The sequence below is a fragment of the Heterodontus francisci genome, chromosome 4, assembly GCF_036365525.1.
Source record: "Heterodontus francisci isolate sHetFra1 chromosome 4, sHetFra1.hap1, whole genome shotgun sequence".
In the NCBI taxonomy this organism is placed as follows: domain Eukaryota; kingdom Metazoa; phylum Chordata; class Chondrichthyes; order Heterodontiformes; family Heterodontidae; genus Heterodontus; species Heterodontus francisci.
The window spans coordinates 136,684,689-136,706,183 of record NC_090374.1 but is presented as its reverse complement, the minus strand read 5'-3'; the positions used below and the strand labels follow the sequence as shown (position 1 = coordinate 136,706,183).

The following is a 21,495-nucleotide window of genomic DNA, read 5'->3' as shown; positions in this document are numbered from 1 at the left end:
CACCAGGCAGGAAAATGTATCTGGAACGGATGTGAAGGAAAAAGGCCCAATGGCATTTCATGCTGTGTTTAATTCCTGCCAAAATTCTCCTATCTTGCAAGAGATGAATAGGAAGAAAAAGCAGAAAATAAATGCTCTTATTCGGATGTGATCAACTTTTGCCAATGTAGATGAGTTACACAGATATGTAATTACAGCAAGCAACACCAAACAGAACTAAGGACATAAAGGAGAAACAAGCATTTGAGACAGGACGGGGCGTCACTGGACAAAAAAGAAAATTACTCCTGGAGTTCTTTCCTCTGATTATCTGGGTTTATTAACTTTAAAAAAGTTGCACTGCATGTACAAAACATGCTTCCAACGTGTGGATACACATGATATGACATTCATACCTCTGTCAGGGCACGGGCATGACATTTTCAAATCATGTTTATGTGCTTAGTACAGAATGGAAATAAGATTTCAACCAGCTGTCAACACTCAAAACACTGAATATTTAAAAAAAAAGTTGACAATGGAATTGTATTGCAAAGTTAATACTATAATGCTGTAACAATAAAAGTGGACTTCTTTAAAAAACAAACTAACAATTTAAGAAATGATACATGAAATTGTGGATTTATTATTTTTATTGGCAAGTTTAAAATACAGTTTTCTCTGACATTTTGATAGATCAAAACTTTCACAAGCAATTACAATTATGAGGAAACACAAGAAAATCAATTACAAATTAAAATTATAACCACAAATTGAATTGAAATTAATTTAAAAATCCCAATAATGCACCATCACCCCTCATGCAATCAAGCTACATTTAATTTTAGCATCTCTGGGGTTTCTAAGTAACTGTCAAAAGAACTTTGTATTTTATGAAAGAGGGTCTTTTGAGTTCAAGTGGAAAGTCATCTGCTCTATCATTCTTTGCTCACAATACATTAGTCCATCATCTGGTAAAGTGAGGGAGTGGGATCAACATGTTTCAAAATCTGAAGCACAAGCATCAATAAACAACTTAAGACCAGTGTTAAGTTTCCTATAATTGAGCATATCCTATAGATCAATATTATGTATAAGAAAACATGATATTTCATCATCTCCCACAAAGCAGAACTTCACAAAGCAGATGATAAATGTGGTTTAATTGCCATCCACTTCCACATTCTTCAAATCAACTTGGTACACTGTACTCTAATTTGTGCAACTTTTTATAAAAGGCCTAAAAATAATTCACACATCACAAAATACAGTTTTACAACTCTGTCATGAGATGACCCTTAACTAACCTCGACCTCAATTGTGGCAATATAAATAACATTTCAGGAATCCCCATGAAGTATCCTAATCTTGCTAAATTCTTAATTAGTGCTTAAATAAACACAGACAAAAAATGTTCACTCTTTACAACTGAATTAGATTTTATTTGCCTTGGGCAATCAGTTACACCAAAGACATTGTGCAAAGAAAGCAAGAATTAAGTACACTTAAGGAAAAGCTTATTACCAGCACTGGTTGCAAAACAATATTTTCAAAACAACTGAACTAAAAACGGATGTGCATAATGATACAAATTTTCCACTTGAATTATATTTGTCAGGATTTAAAGCTGTGGAGACATTGACCTTTAAGAACACAAAAAAAGCTGTGACGTGTTTTAATGTATATATAAACTGATACAATTCAAAAGCATTTTTATTCAATTTGACAAGCATAAAGCAAATATATGGTGATGCAAATGGATGTATACTTAGGAAATTATCTTACTGCAGTCATGCCTACATAAAACTAAACTAAAGATTATACTGTTCTACTAACAGATTTACTTCTCAGATAAAGGACAAGCTGGGGAAGGGTAAAGAAGGGAAGGACGAATTATGGAAAGCTGTGCAACAAAACAGTTGATAAATTTACTGAAACAAAGACTTGTCCATGAAGCAATTTACATTTTTTTTAAAATTAAATCATTCATCTTCACTTCCACTGATATCAGATTGGTCCTGGAGAGGAAAGAAAATTAACAATTTATGAAAATGCTCTGGCAAATTTCAATAAGATCTTGGGTTAAGACATCATCTGCAGCATCACATCAGTTTTTGCAGCCTGATGACACATTTGGCATAACTTCCATCATATTTTTTTTTAAAATGCAGATGAATTCGCATGAAATAGCATCATCAGAACAACTGCTGCGGTTAGCTTCCATATCTGTTAAAGCAATTTAGCTGGCATAACAGTTTTCACATTTAAAACTATGCATAAAATATGTACATTTGAGTTTCCTTCATGTTGCAGTAGTTGCTATATATAGAACCACAGACATAGACATGAATGCACAAACATCTGATCTGGCACAATGGGATATTTCAGGAAACATTTACATTCCACACTATCTGTGGTGGACTTTGAAACATTCCTGATGTCACGTTGTAGCAGAACGTTAAAAATTGAAAATGGGATGCCGAGATTCATTTCATGCTGTTTCATCTGAGAAAATCAAATTACTGAATGCATAAATCCTAGGTATTGGTACTTCAGAATTAGAAAGAAAATAAATAGTTCTGAAAATAAACCATCTTGTAGAAAAGTGGTGATACAGGAGTCTCTGGCAAAGTTCTGCTGAAACTTTTCATGGCTCTCAGCCACATTAAAACTCCAAATATTTACAATAGCTTTGTTTTAATCAAATGGTTTAATCTCAAAATTAGCAGGTTTGTACAGTAACTGCTCAAATGCATAGCAATCATCACGCATTTTTAAACAAAGCATTTAGTTTTATGCACAGGAAACTGGAGCATTAATAAGTGTATTTCTAGAACTCATGTTTTGCTACTTTGTAAGTTGCAATCAATGTGCTTAATGTTAACATTTGATTCAGAGATGCAAAATGTTGCTTTCCTCCCTTGTTATGCATTATACTCTGAATATTATAGGGAAAGGGAGCAAGAACTGCTAAGATTTATGTAGAATATTTATAATTTCTAACTATATAAAAAAATGCAACTTTGGGATAATATTTACAAGTATCCTTACAATAAATTTCTAAAAAAAAAGTGTCCTAGACTTCCACTTAGCATAACAGGCCTTGCACCTGCCACAAAGATATGCTTGGATCGATTCCAGTTTTCTGGAATTAAGGGTTGGGATGGGTTGGGTCTTGGGGGAAATGAATGCAATGTAATGGGCAGCCTCCTCGTTGCTGTTTCAAACAAAAAGATTATTCAAATTTATGAGAAGGTTACTGATGACTCAAACTTCTTGGCCATATTTTCAACTATTCCTGTGCCACCATTGCAGTGCTGAATGTCAGGACGAAACATGGCCCTTGCATTGAGCATTGGTATGGCACAAATGGTGCTTGCAATTTGCATTTGATTACATCTGGCCACATCTGGGTGATAGCATTTTATGCTGCCCTCCCCATCATTTCCAGCCAAAGCAAAGAGATGGTGGAGAATCTGACATGCATTGTTCTGCCAGCACCCAAGCCCAATGCCAGCAGAAAATCTAAGCATGTTCTGTGTATTTAAAACAGCTGGCTCCGATACAATAATCTAGACAGAATGACAGATACAATGTTGAGCTTGACAAACCATTGACTCATAAGCAGTCTGTGAAACTAGGATCAGTTGCATATTAAAATGGCAATCTGGTGGTAGGATCAAAACAATTGGAATTTCTAATGGCAACAGAAATACTGCTCAATTTATTTACAGTATAAAACATGTAAGGGTTCCAAAGTCATTTTGTTAACTATAATCTACTAATTGTTAAACATTTTATCAGAGTGCTGAACTGAACTGTTTTTGCATTGGAAGGGTCACTAATTATGGGCAGCACAGTGGTTAGCACCGCAGTCTCACAGCTCCAGGGACCCGGGTTCGATTCTGGGTACTGCCTGTGCGGAGTTTGCAAGTTCTCCCTGTGTCTGCGTGGGTTTTCGCCGGGTGTTCCGGTTTCCTCCCACATCCAAAGACTTGCAGGTGATAGGTAAATTGGCCGTTGTAAATTGCCCCTCGTGTAGGGAGGTGATAGAGAATATGGGATTACTGTAGGGTTAGTATAAATGGGTGGCTGTTGGTCGGCACAGACTCGGTGGGCCGAAGGGCCTGTTTCAGTGCTGTATCTCTAAATAAAATAAAATAATTGTTTAATGGGACAAATGATGGCTACATGAATATTGAAGATTAGCTGAACAGGAAGAAATGTATGGCAATGGGCTCTCAACTTTTTTTTATTCGTTCCTGGGTGAGCGCATCACTGGCAAGACCAGCATTTATGGTCCATCTCTAATTTCCCTTGAGAAGCTGGTGCCACCTTCTTGAACCACTACAGTCCACGTGGTGTAGGTACATGCACCCAGCTGTTAGGAAGGGAGTTCCAGTATATTGACCCAGTGACGGTGATGGAAAGCAATGTAGTTCTAAGTCAGGATGGTGTGTGACTTGGAGGGGAACTTGCAGGTGGTGGTGTTCCCATGCATGTGCTGCCCTTGTTCTTCTAGGCGGTAGAGGTTGAGGGTTTGGAAGGTGCTGTTGAAGTAGCCTTGGTGCGTTGCTGCAGTGCATCTTGTAGATGGTACACAATGCACCCCACACTGCTGCCATAATGCACCAGTGGTGGAGGGAGTAAACATTTAAGGTGGTGGATGGGGTGCTGATCAAGCGGGCTGCTTTGTCCTGGATGATGTCGAGCTTCTTGAGTGCTGTTGGAGCTGCACTCATCCAGGCAAGTGGACAATATTCCATTACACTCCTGACTTGTATTTTGTAAATGGTGGAAAGGCTTTGGGAAGTCAGTTGGTGAGTTACTGCAGAATGCCCAGCCTCTGACAGTACTTATATGGCTGATCCAATTAAGTTTCTGGTCAATGGTAACCCCGCGGATGTTGATGGTGGGGGATTCAGCGATAATAATGCCGTTGAATGTCAAGGGAAGGTGGTTAGATTCTCTCTTGTTGAAGATAGTCATTGCCTAGCATTTGTGTGGTGCGAATGTTACTTGTCACTTTTCAGCCCAAGAAGATAAGAACAGAAGAAATAGGAGCAGAAGCAGGCCATATGGCCCATCAAGGCTGCTCCACCATTTAATACAATCATGGCTAATCTTCGGCTTCAACTCCACCTTCCCGCCTACTCTCCATATCCCTCGAATCCCTGAGACCAAAAATCTGTGTCTCAGACTTAAATATATTCAACGAAGCAGCATCCACAACATTCTGAGCAGAGAATTCCAAAGATTCACAATGCTTTGAGTGAAGTAATTTCTCTTCGTCTCAGTTCTAAATGATTGGCCCTGATCCTGAGACTGTGCCCCCACGTTCCAGATTCTCCAGCGAGGGAAACAACCTCTGAGTATCTACCCTGTCAAACCCCTTCAGAATCTTGTATGTTTTAGTGAGATCACCTCTCATTCCTCTAAATTCTAGAGAATATAGACCCAATTTACTCAGCCTCTCAGCATAGGACAACCCAAAACATCCCAGTGTCTAATGTAATGAACCTTCACTGTACCACCTCCAATGCAAGTATATCCTTCCTTAAATATGGAGGCCATAACTGCACAAAGTGCTCCAGTTGAGGTCTCACCAAAGCCTTGTACAATTGTAGCAAGACTTCCTTATTCTTGTACCCAAATCTCCTTACAATAAAGGCCAAAATGCCATTTGCCTTCCCAATTGCTTGCTGTACTTGCATGCTAACTTTGGGGTCCTTCTACAAGTGCACCCAAATCCCTCTGACTATCAACATTTACAAGTTTTACACCTTCTAATATATAGTTCTGCTTTTCTATTCTCACTATCAAGGTGAATAACCTCACACTTCCCCACATTCTACTCCACCTGCCACCTTGTTGCCCACTCACTTAACTTGGTATATCTATTTTCAGCCTCCACGTGCGCACCTTATACCTTACATTCCCACCCAGCTTTGTATTGTCAGCAAACTCAAGATACATTACTCTCTGTCGCTGTGTCTAAGTTATTCATATAAATTGCAAATAGTTGAGGCTTTAGCACTGACCCCTGCGGCACCCCATTAGTTACAGCCTGCCAACTTGAAAATGCCCAGTTTATTCCTACTCTTTTGGTTAACAAACAGGAAGCAATTATCTATCCATGCTAATATATTACCGTCAATTCCACGAGCCTTTAACTTGTGTATTAACCTTTTCTATGGCACCTTATTGAATGCCTTTTAAAAATTCAAGTATACTACATCTATTTGATCCCCTTTACCTACCCTACTAATTACATCCTCAAAGAACTCAAAAAAAAATTGTCTAGCCATGTTGACTTTGTCTGATCATACTATGATTTTCTAAGTGTATTGTTAAGACTGTAATAATAGATTACAACACTTTCCCGACGACTGACATCAGCCAAACTGGCCTGTAGCTCCCTCTCTTCTCTCCTTCCTTTCTTGAATAGAGGTATTACATTTTCTAACCTCTAATCGGCAGATACCATTCTAGAATCTAGGGAATTTTGGAAAATGATAACCAGTGCATCCACCATCTCTGCAGCTACCTCTTTTAGAATCCTAGGATGTAGGCATCAGGTCTTGTGGATTTGTCGGATTTCAAAGTTTCTCCATTACTTTTTCCCTGCTGATATCAATTGCCTTAATTTCTTCACTCTTATTAGTCTCTAGGTTACCCTATGCTTCTGATATGTAACTTGTGCCTTCTATTACGAAGACAGACACAAAATATTCGTTCAATGTCTGTTATTTCCTCATTCCCCATGATAATTTCTCTGCTTCTAAGGGCTCACTGTTTACTTTAGCTTCTCTCTTCCTTTTTATATACTTATGAAAGCTCTTACAATCTGTTTTTATATTCCTGGCTAGCTTACTCTCATTCTATTTTTTCTCCTTTTATCAGCTTTTTGGTGGCCCTTTGCTGGTTTCTAAAACCCTCCTAATCCTCAGGCTTACTACTATCCTTTGCAACATTATAAGCCTCTTCTTTTAATCTAATACTACCCTTAACTTCCTTAGTAAGCCACAGATGGATCTTTCTTACTGGGTTTTTGTTTTTTTTAGTGGAATGTACTTTTGTTGAACATTTTAAATTGTTTCTTTAAATGTTTCCCACTGTTGATTTACTGCCATATCTTTTAGTCGATTAACCCAATCAACCTTCACCAGCTCTCCTCTCATACTTATGTAATTGGCTTTAAGTTTAAGATTCTTGATTGGGACTGGAGTATGTTGCTTTCAAACTTAATATGGAATTGAATTGTATTATGATAATTTTTTCCCAGCTGATCTTTTACTATGAGATTACTAATTAACCCTCCCTCAAGGCATAATACTAGATATAAAATAGCTATATCCCTAGTTGGCTCCACGACGTACTGTTCCAGGAAACTGTCGCAACTCATCTTCCAGTCTATATGAAGATTAAAGTCCCCCACAATTATTACATTGCCTTTGTTACAAGCTCCAATGATTTCTTGCTTAATGCTCTGTCCAAAGGTATAACTATGTTAGGGGTCTATTAACTAGTCCCACCAGTTTTTTCTGATCCTTGCTCTTCCTAATCTCCACCCATACGGACGATCCTTTCTCATTACTGTCCTTATGTTATCCTGTACTATCAGGGCTACCTCCATTCTCTCTACCTTTTAAAAATGTTGTACACCCTGGAATACTAATTTCCCAACCTTGTAACCATGTCTCTGTAATGGCGATTAGATCTAAACCATTTATCTATTTGTGCCACTAGTTCATCTATCTTACTGTTTTGCGCATTCAGATAGAGCGCTGTTTAAAATGGACCTTTGCATGGACCTTATTTGCTGATGCACTGTTAGCATTAAACTCTCCACCCCTTCGTGTCCCACTCTGCTGGTCTTTACCCACATTGCTACACTGTTCTATTGCACCGACATTTCTGTTTGGATTTCTAAATCTACCTTCACCTGAACCCTCCCCCAATTCTGTTATTTTAAAGCCCTATCCATGGCCCTATTTATATGATTCAACAGGACACTGATCCCAGCCTGGTTTAAGTGGAGCCCATCCCAATGGAACAGCTCTCTCTTTCAAGTACTGGTGCCAGTGCCCCATGAATCAAAACCCTTTCTTCCCACACCAATCTTTGAGCCATGCATTTAATTCTATGAGAACTTGACCCTATGCCAGTTGGCGCGTAGCACAGGAAACAATCCAGAGATGATTATCTTTGAGATTCAGCATTTTAATTTGGACCTTAACTCCTCAAACTCTCTCAGCAGATCATTCCTAGTTCTACCTATGTAGTTGGCTCCTACATGGACCATGACAACTGGATCCTCCACTTCCCACTCTAAGGTCGACTCTAGTGTGAAGAGAGGTCCGTAACCCAGGGCAAGTAACACAACCTTCAGAGCTCCCAATTGCTGCTGCAGAGAACAGTATCTATCCCCCTGATTATACTGAACCCCATCACTACCACATTCCTTTTTGCTCCTCCCACTTTGATGACATCGAAACCAAGGTGCCATGGTCAGTTTGCTCCTCCATTCTGCAGTCCTTGTTCTCATCCACAAAGGTAGCCAGCACCCTGTGCCTGCAAAGTCAAGGGCTGAGGCACCTCCATCACTAAATATTGGATCCCCAAACCTGTACCTAACCATTGCCCAACTCTACTTAGATTCTACTTAACCTAAGGAGTGTGACTGCCTTACGGAACAAAGTATCCAGGTAACTCTACTCCACCCTGATTCCCTGCAAAGTCTGCATCTCAAGGCTCCATCTCAGCAACTCTGAGCCAAAGTTGCTCAGACTGCAGACACATACCACAAATCTGGTTGTCCGGGACTGCAATACATTGCACAGCTTCTCACATGTTGCAATCACGGCACAGCCCCAGCCCTGCCATGTCTGTCCAACCTTATTTATTTATTTGATTAGTTAATTACTTACTAATTTAGTTAGCTGAAGTAATAGTAAGTTACTGTTGTTAAACTCCAGAAAGTTTGTCATGGAAGGAGCCTATTTTTACTCAGTTTCACATTTATTGTGCAGTATTAAAAGATTACAAACACGTAGCTCCTCACCCAAACCCTTCACCAGTCTCAGTGAGTGTCTGCTTATAAGTGCTCAACTAAGACTCCAATTAACACCCTTCACCTACATATAATCAAACCATTGATACACAATTAACAGATTAACAGCCAGCTTGGAGACAAAAGAACAACACTCATCAGCCACTGGAGGTGAAACAAAAGAAGCCTGAATGTTGTCCAGGTCTTGATGCAGGTCAGCATAGGCTGCTTCAGTAACTGAGGAGCTGCAAATGGTTCTGAGTACCGTGCATTCATCAAGGAACATCCCCATTTCTGACCTTATGATGGAAGGAGGGTCATTGATGAAGCAGCTGAAGATGGTTGGGCCTTGGACACTATCCTGAGGAACTCCTGCAGCGATGTCCTGGGGCTGAGATGATTGGCCTCCAAAAACCACCCCTTCCCCAATTCCCATTGACTTCAATTTTGCTAGGGCTCCTTGATGTCACACTCGGTCAAATACTGTCTTGATGTCAAGGGCAGTTACTCTCACCTCACCTCTAGAATTCAGCTCCTTTGTCCATGTTTGGACCAAGGCTGTAATGAGGTCTGGAGCTGAGTGGCCCTTGTAAAACCGAATAAGTGCTACTTAACAGCACTGTCGACTACACCTTACCTAAAATTCTTACTGTATTTAAATAGATTGAAGTGGCGTTAGGATGCAAGACTCATAACAATGGTGGAACTTGTAGGATCACCTCACTTCCATAAACAGACATCATGGCGGAGAGGAGCTAACACAGTTATTTCCCTTCATGAGCCACATACTCGCAATGCAGAACAAAAAAAAGTGGAGGATAGCCATAAAATAAAATTAGTCACAGAGTCAGACAGCACAGAAACAGGCCCTTCGGCCCATCCTGTCTGTGCCGGCCATCAAGCACCTATCTATTCTAATCCCATTTTCCAGCACTTGGCCCGTAACCTTATATGCTATGGTGTTGCATGTGCTCATCTGAATACTTCTTAAATGTTGTGAGGGTTCCTGCCTCTACCATCTCTTCAGGCAGTGCGTTCCAGATTCCAACCACCCTCTGGGTGAAATTTTTTTTCCTCAAATCCCCTCTAAACCTCCTGCCCCTTACCTTAAATCTATGGCCCTGGTTATTGACCCTTCCGCTAAGGGAAAACGTTTCTTCCTATCTATCCTATCAATGGCCCTCATAATTTTGTATACCTCAATCATATCCCCCCTTAGCCTTCTCTGCTCTAAGGAAAACAACCCTAGCTTTTCACTCTCTCTTCATAGCTGAAATGCTCCAGCCCAGGCAACATCCTGGTGAATCTCCTCTGCACCCTCTCCAGGGCAATCACATCCTTCTTATAGTGTGGTGCCCAGAACTGTACACAGTACTCCAGTTGTGGCCTAACTAGCGTTTTATACAGCTCCATCATAACCTCCCTGTTCTAATATTCTATGCCTCGGCTAATAAAGGCAAGTATCCCATATGCCTTCCTAACCACCTTATCAACCTGTGTTGCTGCCTTCAGTGATCTATGGACAAGTACACTAAGGTCCCTCTGTACTTCCTAGGGTCCTACCATCCATTGTATATTCCCTTGCCTTGTTAGTCCTCCCAAAATGCATCACCTCACACATCTCAGGATTAAATTCCATTTGCCACTGCTCTGCCCGTCTTGCCAGCCCATCTATATCGTCCTGTAATCTAAGGCTTTCCTCCTTACTATTTACGACACAACCAATTTTCGTGTCATCTGCGAACGTACTGATCATACCTCCTATAACACGTCTAAATTATTAACGTACACTACAAACAGCAAGGGTCCCAGTACTGATCCTTGTGGTACACCACTGGTCACAGGCTTCCACTCGCAAAAACAACCCTCGACCATTACCCTCTGCCTCCTGCCACTAAGCCAATTTTGGATTCAATTTGCCAAATTGCCCTGGATCCCATGGGCTCTTACCTTCTTAACCAATCTCTCATGTGGGACCTTATCAAAAGCCTGACTGAAGTCCATGTGGACTACCTCAACTGCTTTATCCTCACCTACACATCTACTTAGCGTCTCAAAAAATTCAACTTAGTTAGACACGATCTCCCCCGACAAAGCCATGCTGACTATCCCTGATTAATCCCTGCCTCTCCAAGTGGAGATTAATCCTGTCCCTCAGAATTTTTTCCAATAGTTTCCCTACCACTGATGTCAGACTCACCAGCCTGTAATTACCTGGTTTATTCCTGATACCCTTCTTGAATAACGGTACCACATTTGCTGTCCTCCAATCCTCTGGTACCTCTCCCGTGGCCAGAGAGGATTTGAAAATTTGTGTCAGAGCCCCTATCCCCTCCCTTGCCTCACATAACAGCCTGGGATACATCTCATCTGGGCCTGGGGATTTAATCACTTTTAAGCCCTCTAAAACAGCTAATACTTCCTCCCTTTCAATGCTAATATGTTCAAGTAGATCACAATTCCCCTCCCTGATCTCTACACCTACACCACCCTTCTCCATAGTGAACACAGATGAAAAGTATTCATTTAAAACCTTAGCTATGTCCTCCAGCTCCCTAATGGGCCCTACTCTTTCCCTAAATATACTTATAAAACGCCTTAGGATTTTCCTTTATCTTGCCCGCCAGTGTTTTTTCATGTCCCCTCTTCGCTCTCCTAATTACTTTTTTTAAATACTCCCCTACACTTTCTATACTCCTCTAGTGCCTCCACTGTTTACAGCGTTCTGAATCTGCCATATTATTTGTGACCTAATACCATAGGGAAATGCAAAATTCAGGAAAACTTGCTGCTACCACATGTATATGATCCAAAAAGCCACAAGAAGAAACTGCTCTAATTTGAATTCATAGGCACATGAGACAGACCAAAATGGTCAGTTTCCTAATGATTCAACGTTGACATGGCCGGGCTGCACATACAAAATATATGTTTGCAAACTGTAGATTTCTGTATTCCAGACAGTCTTTCTTGCAATTCTTGAATAAATCATAATTAAAAACTTACATTGTCATCTTGGTCATCATCACTGTCATCATCACTAATGACAGGCTTCATTTTAGCACGACCTAGCCGTTTCTTGCTTTTTCCTTTCTCACGACTTTTGTCACTGTCCTTTCGACCAAGCTTTATTTTAACTTTGACTGATTTTGCTGCAAGTTATTAGAGAAAAAAGTACACTTTTATGAAATTCCAGTCCATTTACCGAACAATAGTGTAGAAACACATTACAAACATCTACACAGAGAATAGCAGATCGATAGGAGTGTGCTACAACGCTGTAACACATTCACAGCTTGCAAGCCAACTTTCTTAAACCAGTAATCAATCATAACTTCATTATTGTGCCATATAGTTTTATGCCAGATTAACAAGGACAGAATGTGCTTTCAAAATTTGACTTCCAGCACAATCTACACCAAAAATTAAAAAATAATTTCAATCAAATCTCCTTTTCTGTCTAGATCCACTGAAGAAAATCTAAACTGCCAACTAGCAAAACTAAAACATGTTGATGGCATTTTCTCAGACATAGGAGAAATCAGGCCAGATTATAACTGAATAAAGAAAATTGGTAGCCTACTCAGAACGAGGCCAAGAAACAGCAGAATGGGGCGAGGTAATTGAGATGGCCAAGATGGAAACTTCTCACAGGGACAGCACCTCAAACAATATTTCCTTGTTCAACAGCATGTTTCTATCTATATGTGTCAAACTAAATATAGTATTTCTACTCTGCAAGCTAAATGCTACTTCTTCTTTTGGTTCACATTTTCTGTTTTCTTTTGCACAGAATTCTATTCTTCTCCATTGATGTGTATAGCAAAATGTTTAGAATTGTTGATCAAGAACCTGTGCACCTCAATTTGCAGAAGTGGAACCAAATGGCATTCAGGGTTTATGTTATTAGCTTTAACCTGAGCATCAAACTATGCTAGCCAGGGACACTGCTTTAAAGTCAGCCAGTCTTCCTGTCAGGACAAATAGTAGTTCTGTAAATAGGTGGCAAATTATAAAGGCACATAGGAGCAGCAATGAAATGCAGCTGATAAACAGATGTGGAAAGAAAATTGATAAAACAATGTTGCAAACATCTAATTCCAAAGTAATGATGTTATATTAGCCAATTACATCGAGGTTAACAGTGTGGCATGATGTGAAGTATGTCAAGTATTTAATATACTGCAACACAGCCAGTTTTCCTAACCCTGCCATCTTGAATTACTCAAACTAGGTCCTACCCAATGTTCCCTCTAAGTTGCACAGCTACCCGAAAGCCCCAGTGCAGGCTGTGCATATGTCGGTCCCTTTAAATTACTGTGCAAAAAAAATTTAAACAAAATTTAAACACTTAAACAAAATTCCCCACACACTCCAAAAAAATAAAGGGAATGTTGGTTCCGCCTATTGCCTGGCAATGGGCTGCCCAATATTTATACTGATACAGGATTAAAGCCCTGTGGGATGAAACTCTTCAGGTTTTTTTCCCCCATTCATGTTAATGACTTGAGTGAAATACCACAGTCATATCAGCAGAATCCTACACAAAATAGCTGGCTTAGGACTAATTCCAACCAGCAATTTAACACAACAAAGGGTGACTAAGACAGCAAACGTTAATCTAAACATTTATAGAATTTGGCGATTCATCAGGACCTACTTTTCATTGAATAGATCAAGTATTGAAATTATATTTGTGCAACTGAACCAGGCTGCCTTTCAGTTGTATGGTGAATTCAATCTCTGCTATTTGCTTTTACTTTGTGGTGCTTCCTAGTTCATCTCCCAATTCAGATATCACATAATCTGTTTACACTTTCAAGGTCTGCACCTACTCTTCAAGATGTTTTATCTTCAACAAGGAATAAAATAATCACACCCCATTGTTTTGTTTTTGGGTTGAATGCTTCTAAACCTTATGTAATCTACTTAAATTCAGCTTAGTTAGTTGTTTAATCCAAGAACTTTGTTTCATGCAATAGGTTTGACTTAGAGCTTTTAGTTCAAAAATTCATAGATATTTAAATATTAGCAGTGCTGTTAAGAGTCAGGAGGTTTCTTTTTTTTTTTAAACCCACGATTTTCAAATGGGTAACCGCTGTGTGATTCCTTCATTATAAAGTCATGTTGGAAAACAATTCTCAGTGTGATGTGGCTGAGGAATCACTCCTCAGAAGTTGATACCGTTTTGGCTTTCCTTAGGCACTGAAGAAATAAAGCTAGCATGTTATTGATCATAAGAAATAGGAGCAAGAGTAGGCCATTCAATCCCAAGCCTGCTTCGCCATTCAATAAGATAATGGTTGATCTGATTGTGGACTTAACTCCACTTCCCTGCCTGCCCCCCATAACCCTTGGCCCAGCCTCCACTTCTCTCTGGGGGAAGAGAATTCCAAAGATTAATGACCCTCTGAGAGAAGAAATTCCTCCTCTTCTCTGTCTTAAATGGGAGACCCTTTATTTTTAAACTGTGCTCCCTATTTCTACATTCCCCCATGAGGGGAAACATCCTCTCAGTATCAACCCTGTCAAGCCCCTTCAGAATCGTATATGTTTCAATAAGATCACCTCTCATTCTTCTAAACTCCAGTAAGTATAGGCCCAACCTGCTTAACCTTTCCTCATAAGGCAACCCCTTCATCCCAGTTATCAGCCCAGTGAACCTTTTCTGAACTCCTTCCAATGCAAGTATACACCACTCCCTCCCCACCCCTGTTAAATAAGGAGACCAAAACTGTACGCAGTACTCTAGGTACAGTCTCACCAATGCCCTGTACAGTTGCAGCAAGCCTTCTCTACTTTATACTCCATCCCTCTTGCAATAAATGCCAACATTCCATTTGCCTTCCGAATTACATGCTGTACCTGCATGTGATTCATGGACAAGGACATCCAGATCCCTCTGTACTGCTTCATTCTGCAGCCTCTCTCCACTTAAATAATGTTCTGCTTTTCTATTCTTCCCTCAAAGTGGACAACCTTACATTTTCCCACATTATACTCCACTTGCCAAATTTTTGCCCACTCACTTTACCTATCTATATCCCTTTGCAGTCACTCGGTGTCCTCCTCACTATTTGCTTTCCTACCTCTCTTTGTTTTTGGCTACAATACACTCGGTCCATCGTGTCTGCACCGGCCGAAAAATGAGCCACCCAGCCTAATGCCACTTTCCAGCATTTGGTCCGTAGCCTTGCAGGTTACAGCACTTGCGGTGCATATCTAGTCACCTCTTAAATAAGAGGAGGGTTTCTGCCTCTACTATCCTTACAGGCAGTGAGTTCCAGACCCCCGCCACCATCTGGGTGAAAAAATGTTTCCTCATCTCCCCTCTAATCTTTCTACCAAATCACTTTAAATCTATGTCCCCTAGTCACTGATCTCTCTGCTAAGGTAAACATCTTAACCACTCTATCCAGGCCCCTCACAATTTTGTATATTTCAATCAAATCTCCCCTCAGCCTCCTCTGTTCCAAGAAGAACAACCCCAGCCTATCCAATCTTTCCTCATAGCTGCATTTTTCCAGTTCGGGCAACATCCTCGTAAATCTCCTCTGTACCCTCTCTAGTGCAATTACATCCTTTCTGTAATGAGGTGACCAGAACTGCACACAGTACTAACTAATGATTTATACAGTTCCTGCATAGCCTCCCTGCTCTTATATTCTATTCCTCGGCTAATAAAAGAAAGGATTCCATATGCCTTAACTACCTAATTGACCTGTCCTGCGACCTTCAAGGATCTGTGGATTTTAACTCCAAGGTCCTTCACTTCCTCTACGCCTCTCAGTATTCTCCCATTAACTGTGTATTCCTTGGCCTTGTTTGACCTCCCCAAATGCATCACCTCACACTTCTCCGGGTTGAATTCCATTTGCCACTTTTCTGCGCACCTGACCAGTCCATTGATATCTTCTTGCAGTCTACAGCTATCCTCCTTGTTACCAACCACTCGGCCAATTTTTGTGTTGTCTGCAAACTTCTTGATCATGTACCCTCCACCCCCCCGCGCCCCCCAACATTTACGTCCAAATTGTTGATGTATACCACAAAAAGCAGGGGACCTAGTACTGACTCATGTGGAATGCCACTGGCAACAGCCTTCCAGTTGCAAAAACATCCGTCAACAATTACTCTTTGTTTCCTGCCACTGAGCCAATCTTGTATCCAGCTTGCTACATTTCTCTGGATCGCATGGGCTTTTTTTTTTAAACCAGTCTGGAATGTGGGACCTTGTCAAAAGTCTTGCTAAAAACCATGTACACTACATCAACTGCACTACCGTCATCAATCCTCCTTGTTACTTCTTCAAAACATTCAATCAAGTTAGTCAGACAGGATCCTCCCTTAAGAAATTCATCCTGACTATCCTGACACTTTATCCTGTCTCTCAGAATTGATCCCAATAATTTGCCCACTACTGAGGTTAGACTGACTGACTTTTAATGATTTGGTCTATCCCTCGCTCCCTTTTTAAACAAAGGTACAACGTTTGCAATCCTCCAATGCTCCGGCACCACACCTGTATGGGCTGAAAATGATGATCAGAGCGTCCGCTATTTCCTCCCTGGCTTCTTTTAACAGCCTGGGGTACATTTCATCCGGCCCTGGTGATTTATCCACTTTCAAGGATGCTAATCCTATTAATACTTCCTCTCTCCCTATGTTTATCACATCCAATACGTCACACTTTTCTTCAACTACAATATCTGCATTGTCCCCCTCTTTTGAGAAGACAGACACAAAGTATTCATTAGGAACAATACCAACACCTTCTGCCCCTACGCACTGGGTAGCTTTTTGGTCTTTTATGGGCCTTACTCTTTCCTTAGTTATCCTCTTACTCTTAATGTATTGATAAAACATCTTTGGGTTCACCTTGATTTTGCTTGCCAATATTGTTTCATGCCCTCTCTGTTTTCCTAATTTCCTTTTTGATTTCACCCCTCCACTTTCTATACTCCTCTCGCCTTTCTGTAGTATTGAGTTTGCGGTGTCGGACATAATCTTTCCTTTTCTTCCTTATCTTACCCTGTAAACTCCTGGACATCCAGGGGGCTCAAGATTTGGCCGTCCCACCCTTTCTCTTTGCGGAAACATGTTTACTCCGAATCCCTTGAATCTCTCCTTTGAATGCTTCCCACTGCTCTGACACAGATTTACCTTCAAGCTGCTGTTTCCAGTGCACTTTCGCTAAATCACTCCTCAGCTTTGGAAAATTGGCTTGCCCAATCGAGAACTCTAACTCCTGTCCCATCTTTGTCCTTTTCCATAGTTATGTTAAAACTAACTGAATTATGATCACTACCACCAAAATGCTCTCCCACTGCTACTCCTTCCACCTGCCCAGCTACAATTCCAAAGACGAGGTCCAAAGCTGCACCCTCTCTTGTTGGACTTAATACATACTGGCCAAAAATGTTCTTCTGAATGCACCTCAAGAATTCTGCTCCCTCAGTTCCTTTTATACTAAAACTATCCCAGTTAATATTGGAGTAATTAAAATCCCCTATTACTGCCCTATTGTTTTCTCAGAGATCTCCCTCTGACTATTTGGGGTCTATAGTATACTCCCAGCAGCGTAACTGCCCCTTTTTTTTTTTCTTAGCTCAATCCATATGGCCTCATTTGATGATCCTTCTAACATATCCCTCACTTCTGCCCTCATGCCTTCTCCTCCCTCCCAGAGCCGCGACAAGGTTCCCCTTGTCCTCAATTTCTACTCTACCAGCCTCCACATCCAGAGGATCATCCTCTGCCATTTCTGCCACCTCCAGCGTGATGCCACCACCAAACGCATCTGCCCCTCCCATCAGCATTCCTTAGGGATCGTTCCCTCCGCGACATCCTGGTCCACCCCTCCATTACACCCAACACCTCACCCCCTTCCCACGGCGTCTTCCCTGCAATCGCAGGAGGTGTAATACGTGCCCTTTTACCTCCCCTTTCCTCACTATCCAAGGCCCCAAACACACCTTTCAGGTGAAGCAGTGATTTACTTGTACTTCTTTCAATTTAGTATGCTGTATTTGCTGCTCACAATGCGGTCTCCTCCACATTGGGGAGACCAAACGCAGATTGGGTGACCGCTTTGCTGAACACCTCCGCTCAGTCCGAAAGCATGACCCCAAACTTCCAGTTGCTTGCCATTTCAACACTCCCCACTGCTCTCATGCCAACATTTTTATCATTGGCCTGCTCCAGTGAACATCAATGCAAGCTCGAGGAGCAGCACCTGATCTTTCGATTAGGCACTCTACAGACTTGCGGACTGAACATTGAGTTCAATAACTTCAGAGCATGACTGGCCTTTTAAAAAATATTTTATTTTTTAACCATGTGCGTACTTTTCATGTAGTCAGAGCTGCTCATTATTCCACTATTTACAGTCTCTTTGGACTAATGCTTTGTCTTTCACCACAAGCATTAACACGCACTTTGCCTTTGTCCCAGGACAGCTTTGTTATTAATCCCTCCTGCCCTATTAAACACCTTCCCCTTTGTTCTCTCCCCTCCTCTTCACTTGCTTAAAACCTAATTCTTATCTAACCTTTGCCAGTTCTGATGAAAGGTCACAGACCTTAAACTTTAACTTTGCTTCTCTCTCCACATAGATGCTGCCTAACCTGAATATTTCCAGCACTTTTTGTTTTTGTTTCAGATTTCCAGCATCTGCAGTATTTTGCTTTTATATCATCCCTCCTCACAGCTGTAATAGTTTCTTTGACTGAAATTGCCACGCCCCCTCCTTTTATTATCCTCCTCTCCATCGTGTCTGAAGACCCTGTAACCAGGAACATTGAGCTGCCATTCCTGTCCCTCCTTAAGCCATGTTTCTGTAATAGCTATGAGATCATACTGCCACATGTCTATCTGTGTCCTCAGCTTGTCTGCTTTATTTGCTATACTCCTTGCATTGAAGAAGATACCCTTGAGCACTGCCAAACTCTCTTTTTCATTTTCTAACCTTTGCTTCCTCTGTCTTCCAGACTCATCCACTAACTTTCTGCCTGCTCCCTGGTTGGTTCCAGAAGGTATTGCTCTAAGAAAATGTCCTGATTTGCCAATTTGATTAGTCTAATGGAAATGAAGATTAAAATCACCCACAATTAGTGCAGTACCTTCTTTTACAAGCCCCCATTATCTCTTGATTTATACTCTGTCCTACAGTGAGGCTACTTTTCAGGGACCTATAAACTACCACCAGTGACTTCTTTCCTTTGCTATTTCTTATCTCCATCCAAACTGATCTTCCGAGCCAGGATCATTTCTCATTATGGTAATGATCTCATCCTTTACTAACAGAGCTACCCCACCTTCTTTTTCTTTCTATCCTTCCGAAATGTCAAATATCCTTGAATATTCAGTTCCCAATCTTGGTCACCTTGAAATCACGATTCTGTAATGGCTTTCGTATCATACTCTTTTATTTCTATTTGTGCCATCAATTCATCCATCTTGTTACGAATGCTGCATGCATTCAGGTAAAGTGCCTTTAATTCTGTCCTTTTACCATTTTTCCCTACTCTGACCTATTTGCTGGTGCACACTTATGTTTGTACACTCTGTCCTTTCCCCTCACATGCCGGTTATCATTACCTATTCGCTACCCTGGCACTATTGCCTTGTCCTTTCTCGTTAACTTTCCACATTTGCCTGCATGTGAACTCTCCACCCCCACTATTTAGTTTAAAGCCCTATCTACAGCCCTAGTTATACGATTTGCCAGGACAGTGGCCCGACCGCAGTTCAGGTGAAGGTTGTCCAACCGTACAACTCCCTCTTTCCCCAGTATTGGTGCCAGTATCCCAGGAATGGAAACCCATTTCTTCCACACCAATCTTTGAGCCATGCATTCAACTCTGATCTTATTCACCCTATGCTAATTTGATTGTGGTTCAGGTAGTATGAGATCATTACCTTTGCAGTTCTGCTTTTTAATTTAGCACCCAGCTGCTTATACTCCCTCCTCTCTCTTAGTCCTACCTATGTCGTTAGTACTCATGCGGACCATGACAACTGCATCCTTCCCCTCCCACTCCAAGTTCCTATCCATCCCCATGATGTCCTTAACCTTGGCACTGGGCAGGCAACACAGCCTTTGGAAGTCATGCCCTTGGCTGCAGAGAACAGTATCTATCCCCCTAACTATGCTACATTCTATATACTACTACAACTACATTCCTTTTTACCCCTCCCCCATTTGAATGGCCCCCTGCACCACAGTGCAGTTTGCTCGTCCTCCCTGCTCTCGTCCACACAAGCTGAAAGAACCTCAAACCTGTTGGACAAGAGCAAGGGCTGAGGCTCCTCAACTGCTACCTTCTAGATCCCAAGGCCTGTCTCACTTGTAGTTACACCCCCCTGTCTCTGACCATGGACCAAATCTGAAGTACCTAGCCTAAGGGGTATGACTGCCTCCTGGAACAAAGTGTCCAGGTCATTTTCTCCCTTCCTCATGCATTGCAGTGTCCAAAGCTCGGACTCCAGCTCATTAACTCTGAGCCGACGTTCCTCGAGCAAGGAGTGATTTGAACCAACGTGTATTAGGTTCTAAATCCAGATTGTTTATTGTGGGAGCAGTTTTGCTGAGCTTTTGCTTCTATAACTGTTATTTGAGTAAGTAGATTAAATTTAATCCTAGTGAATGTGTGTGTATATATATACTCTCATATATAAGTTGAAAGTATAGCTACATATTGGTACAAAATGGAGTATTTACCCAAGGCATTGTGGGACAAGTTACTTAGCTTGCAGTTTTGAGCATGGTACAGCATAGCACAGACTCCGAGCAGGGCCCCTCTTATCAGTGTAACTGCAGACTGCACGAAGCAATCAGAAATGCAGGCTTGATAAAGGTAGAAGGATTCATTGTGAAGACTCGAGGATAGTTGATAAGGGGGTCTGGGAAACATCACAAGATGATCAGGGGGCTTGCACGAGCTGATCACGTAGCCACATGATGCCTAATGAGTAATCTAATTGGTAATATGTGTAATGTATGTAATCAATAACCGTTATGATTGGATTATGTCCAGCCAGGATGGGCTGAGTAACTGTATATCCGTTGTGGATTTTCCTTTGTTCGGTGGAGTAGCATTGGACCGCCTTTAAAGGTGTGCACCCCATGATATCATGCAATAAAGTGTTTATTCTCAAAGTCTGAGTCTGGAGAATTTGTTCAACAATTTGGCATAATCTGGATTTCTCCAACAGTTTGGCGTAGTCGGCAGGATCCCTTTTGTACGGGATCCTAAACGAACCTAACGGGGATTAGGAACCTAAAGTAGAAAATCCAGAAAATTAGAAAAATTGGCGTAGTACCAAATTCCGGGAAACGACTGGGGCTGTAACTAAATTTAATACCAAATTGACCCGACAGGCATGTGATCGTTGCTCCTGAGTACACGAGCCGGGATCTGGCCCTAGAGAGAGAGGCTGTGAGACAGAGGGAGAACGAAAGA

At 41.3% G+C, this 21,495-nt stretch overlaps 1 protein-coding gene across 6 annotated transcripts in view; it reads right to left on the bottom strand.

The window, feature by feature from the left end:
• Window positions 1-621: 621 nt before the first annotated feature.
• Window positions 622-21,495, bottom strand: part of smarca2 (SWI/SNF related, matrix associated, actin dependent regulator of chromatin, subfamily a, member 2) — a 211,363-nt gene continuing 190,489 nt past the window's right edge. For all 6 annotated transcript variants that reach the window (XM_068030208.1, XM_068030207.1, XM_068030205.1 and 3 more), the window contains 2 exons: window positions 12,038-12,183; window positions 622-1,997 (listed from right to left, as the gene is read on the bottom strand). In XM_068030208.1, the coding sequence (XP_067886309.1) occupies window positions 1,962-1,997; window positions 12,038-12,183 (182 nt within the window). In that variant the 3' untranslated portion in view covers window positions 622-1,961. The remainder of the gene's footprint in view (window positions 1,998-12,037; window positions 12,184-21,495) is intronic.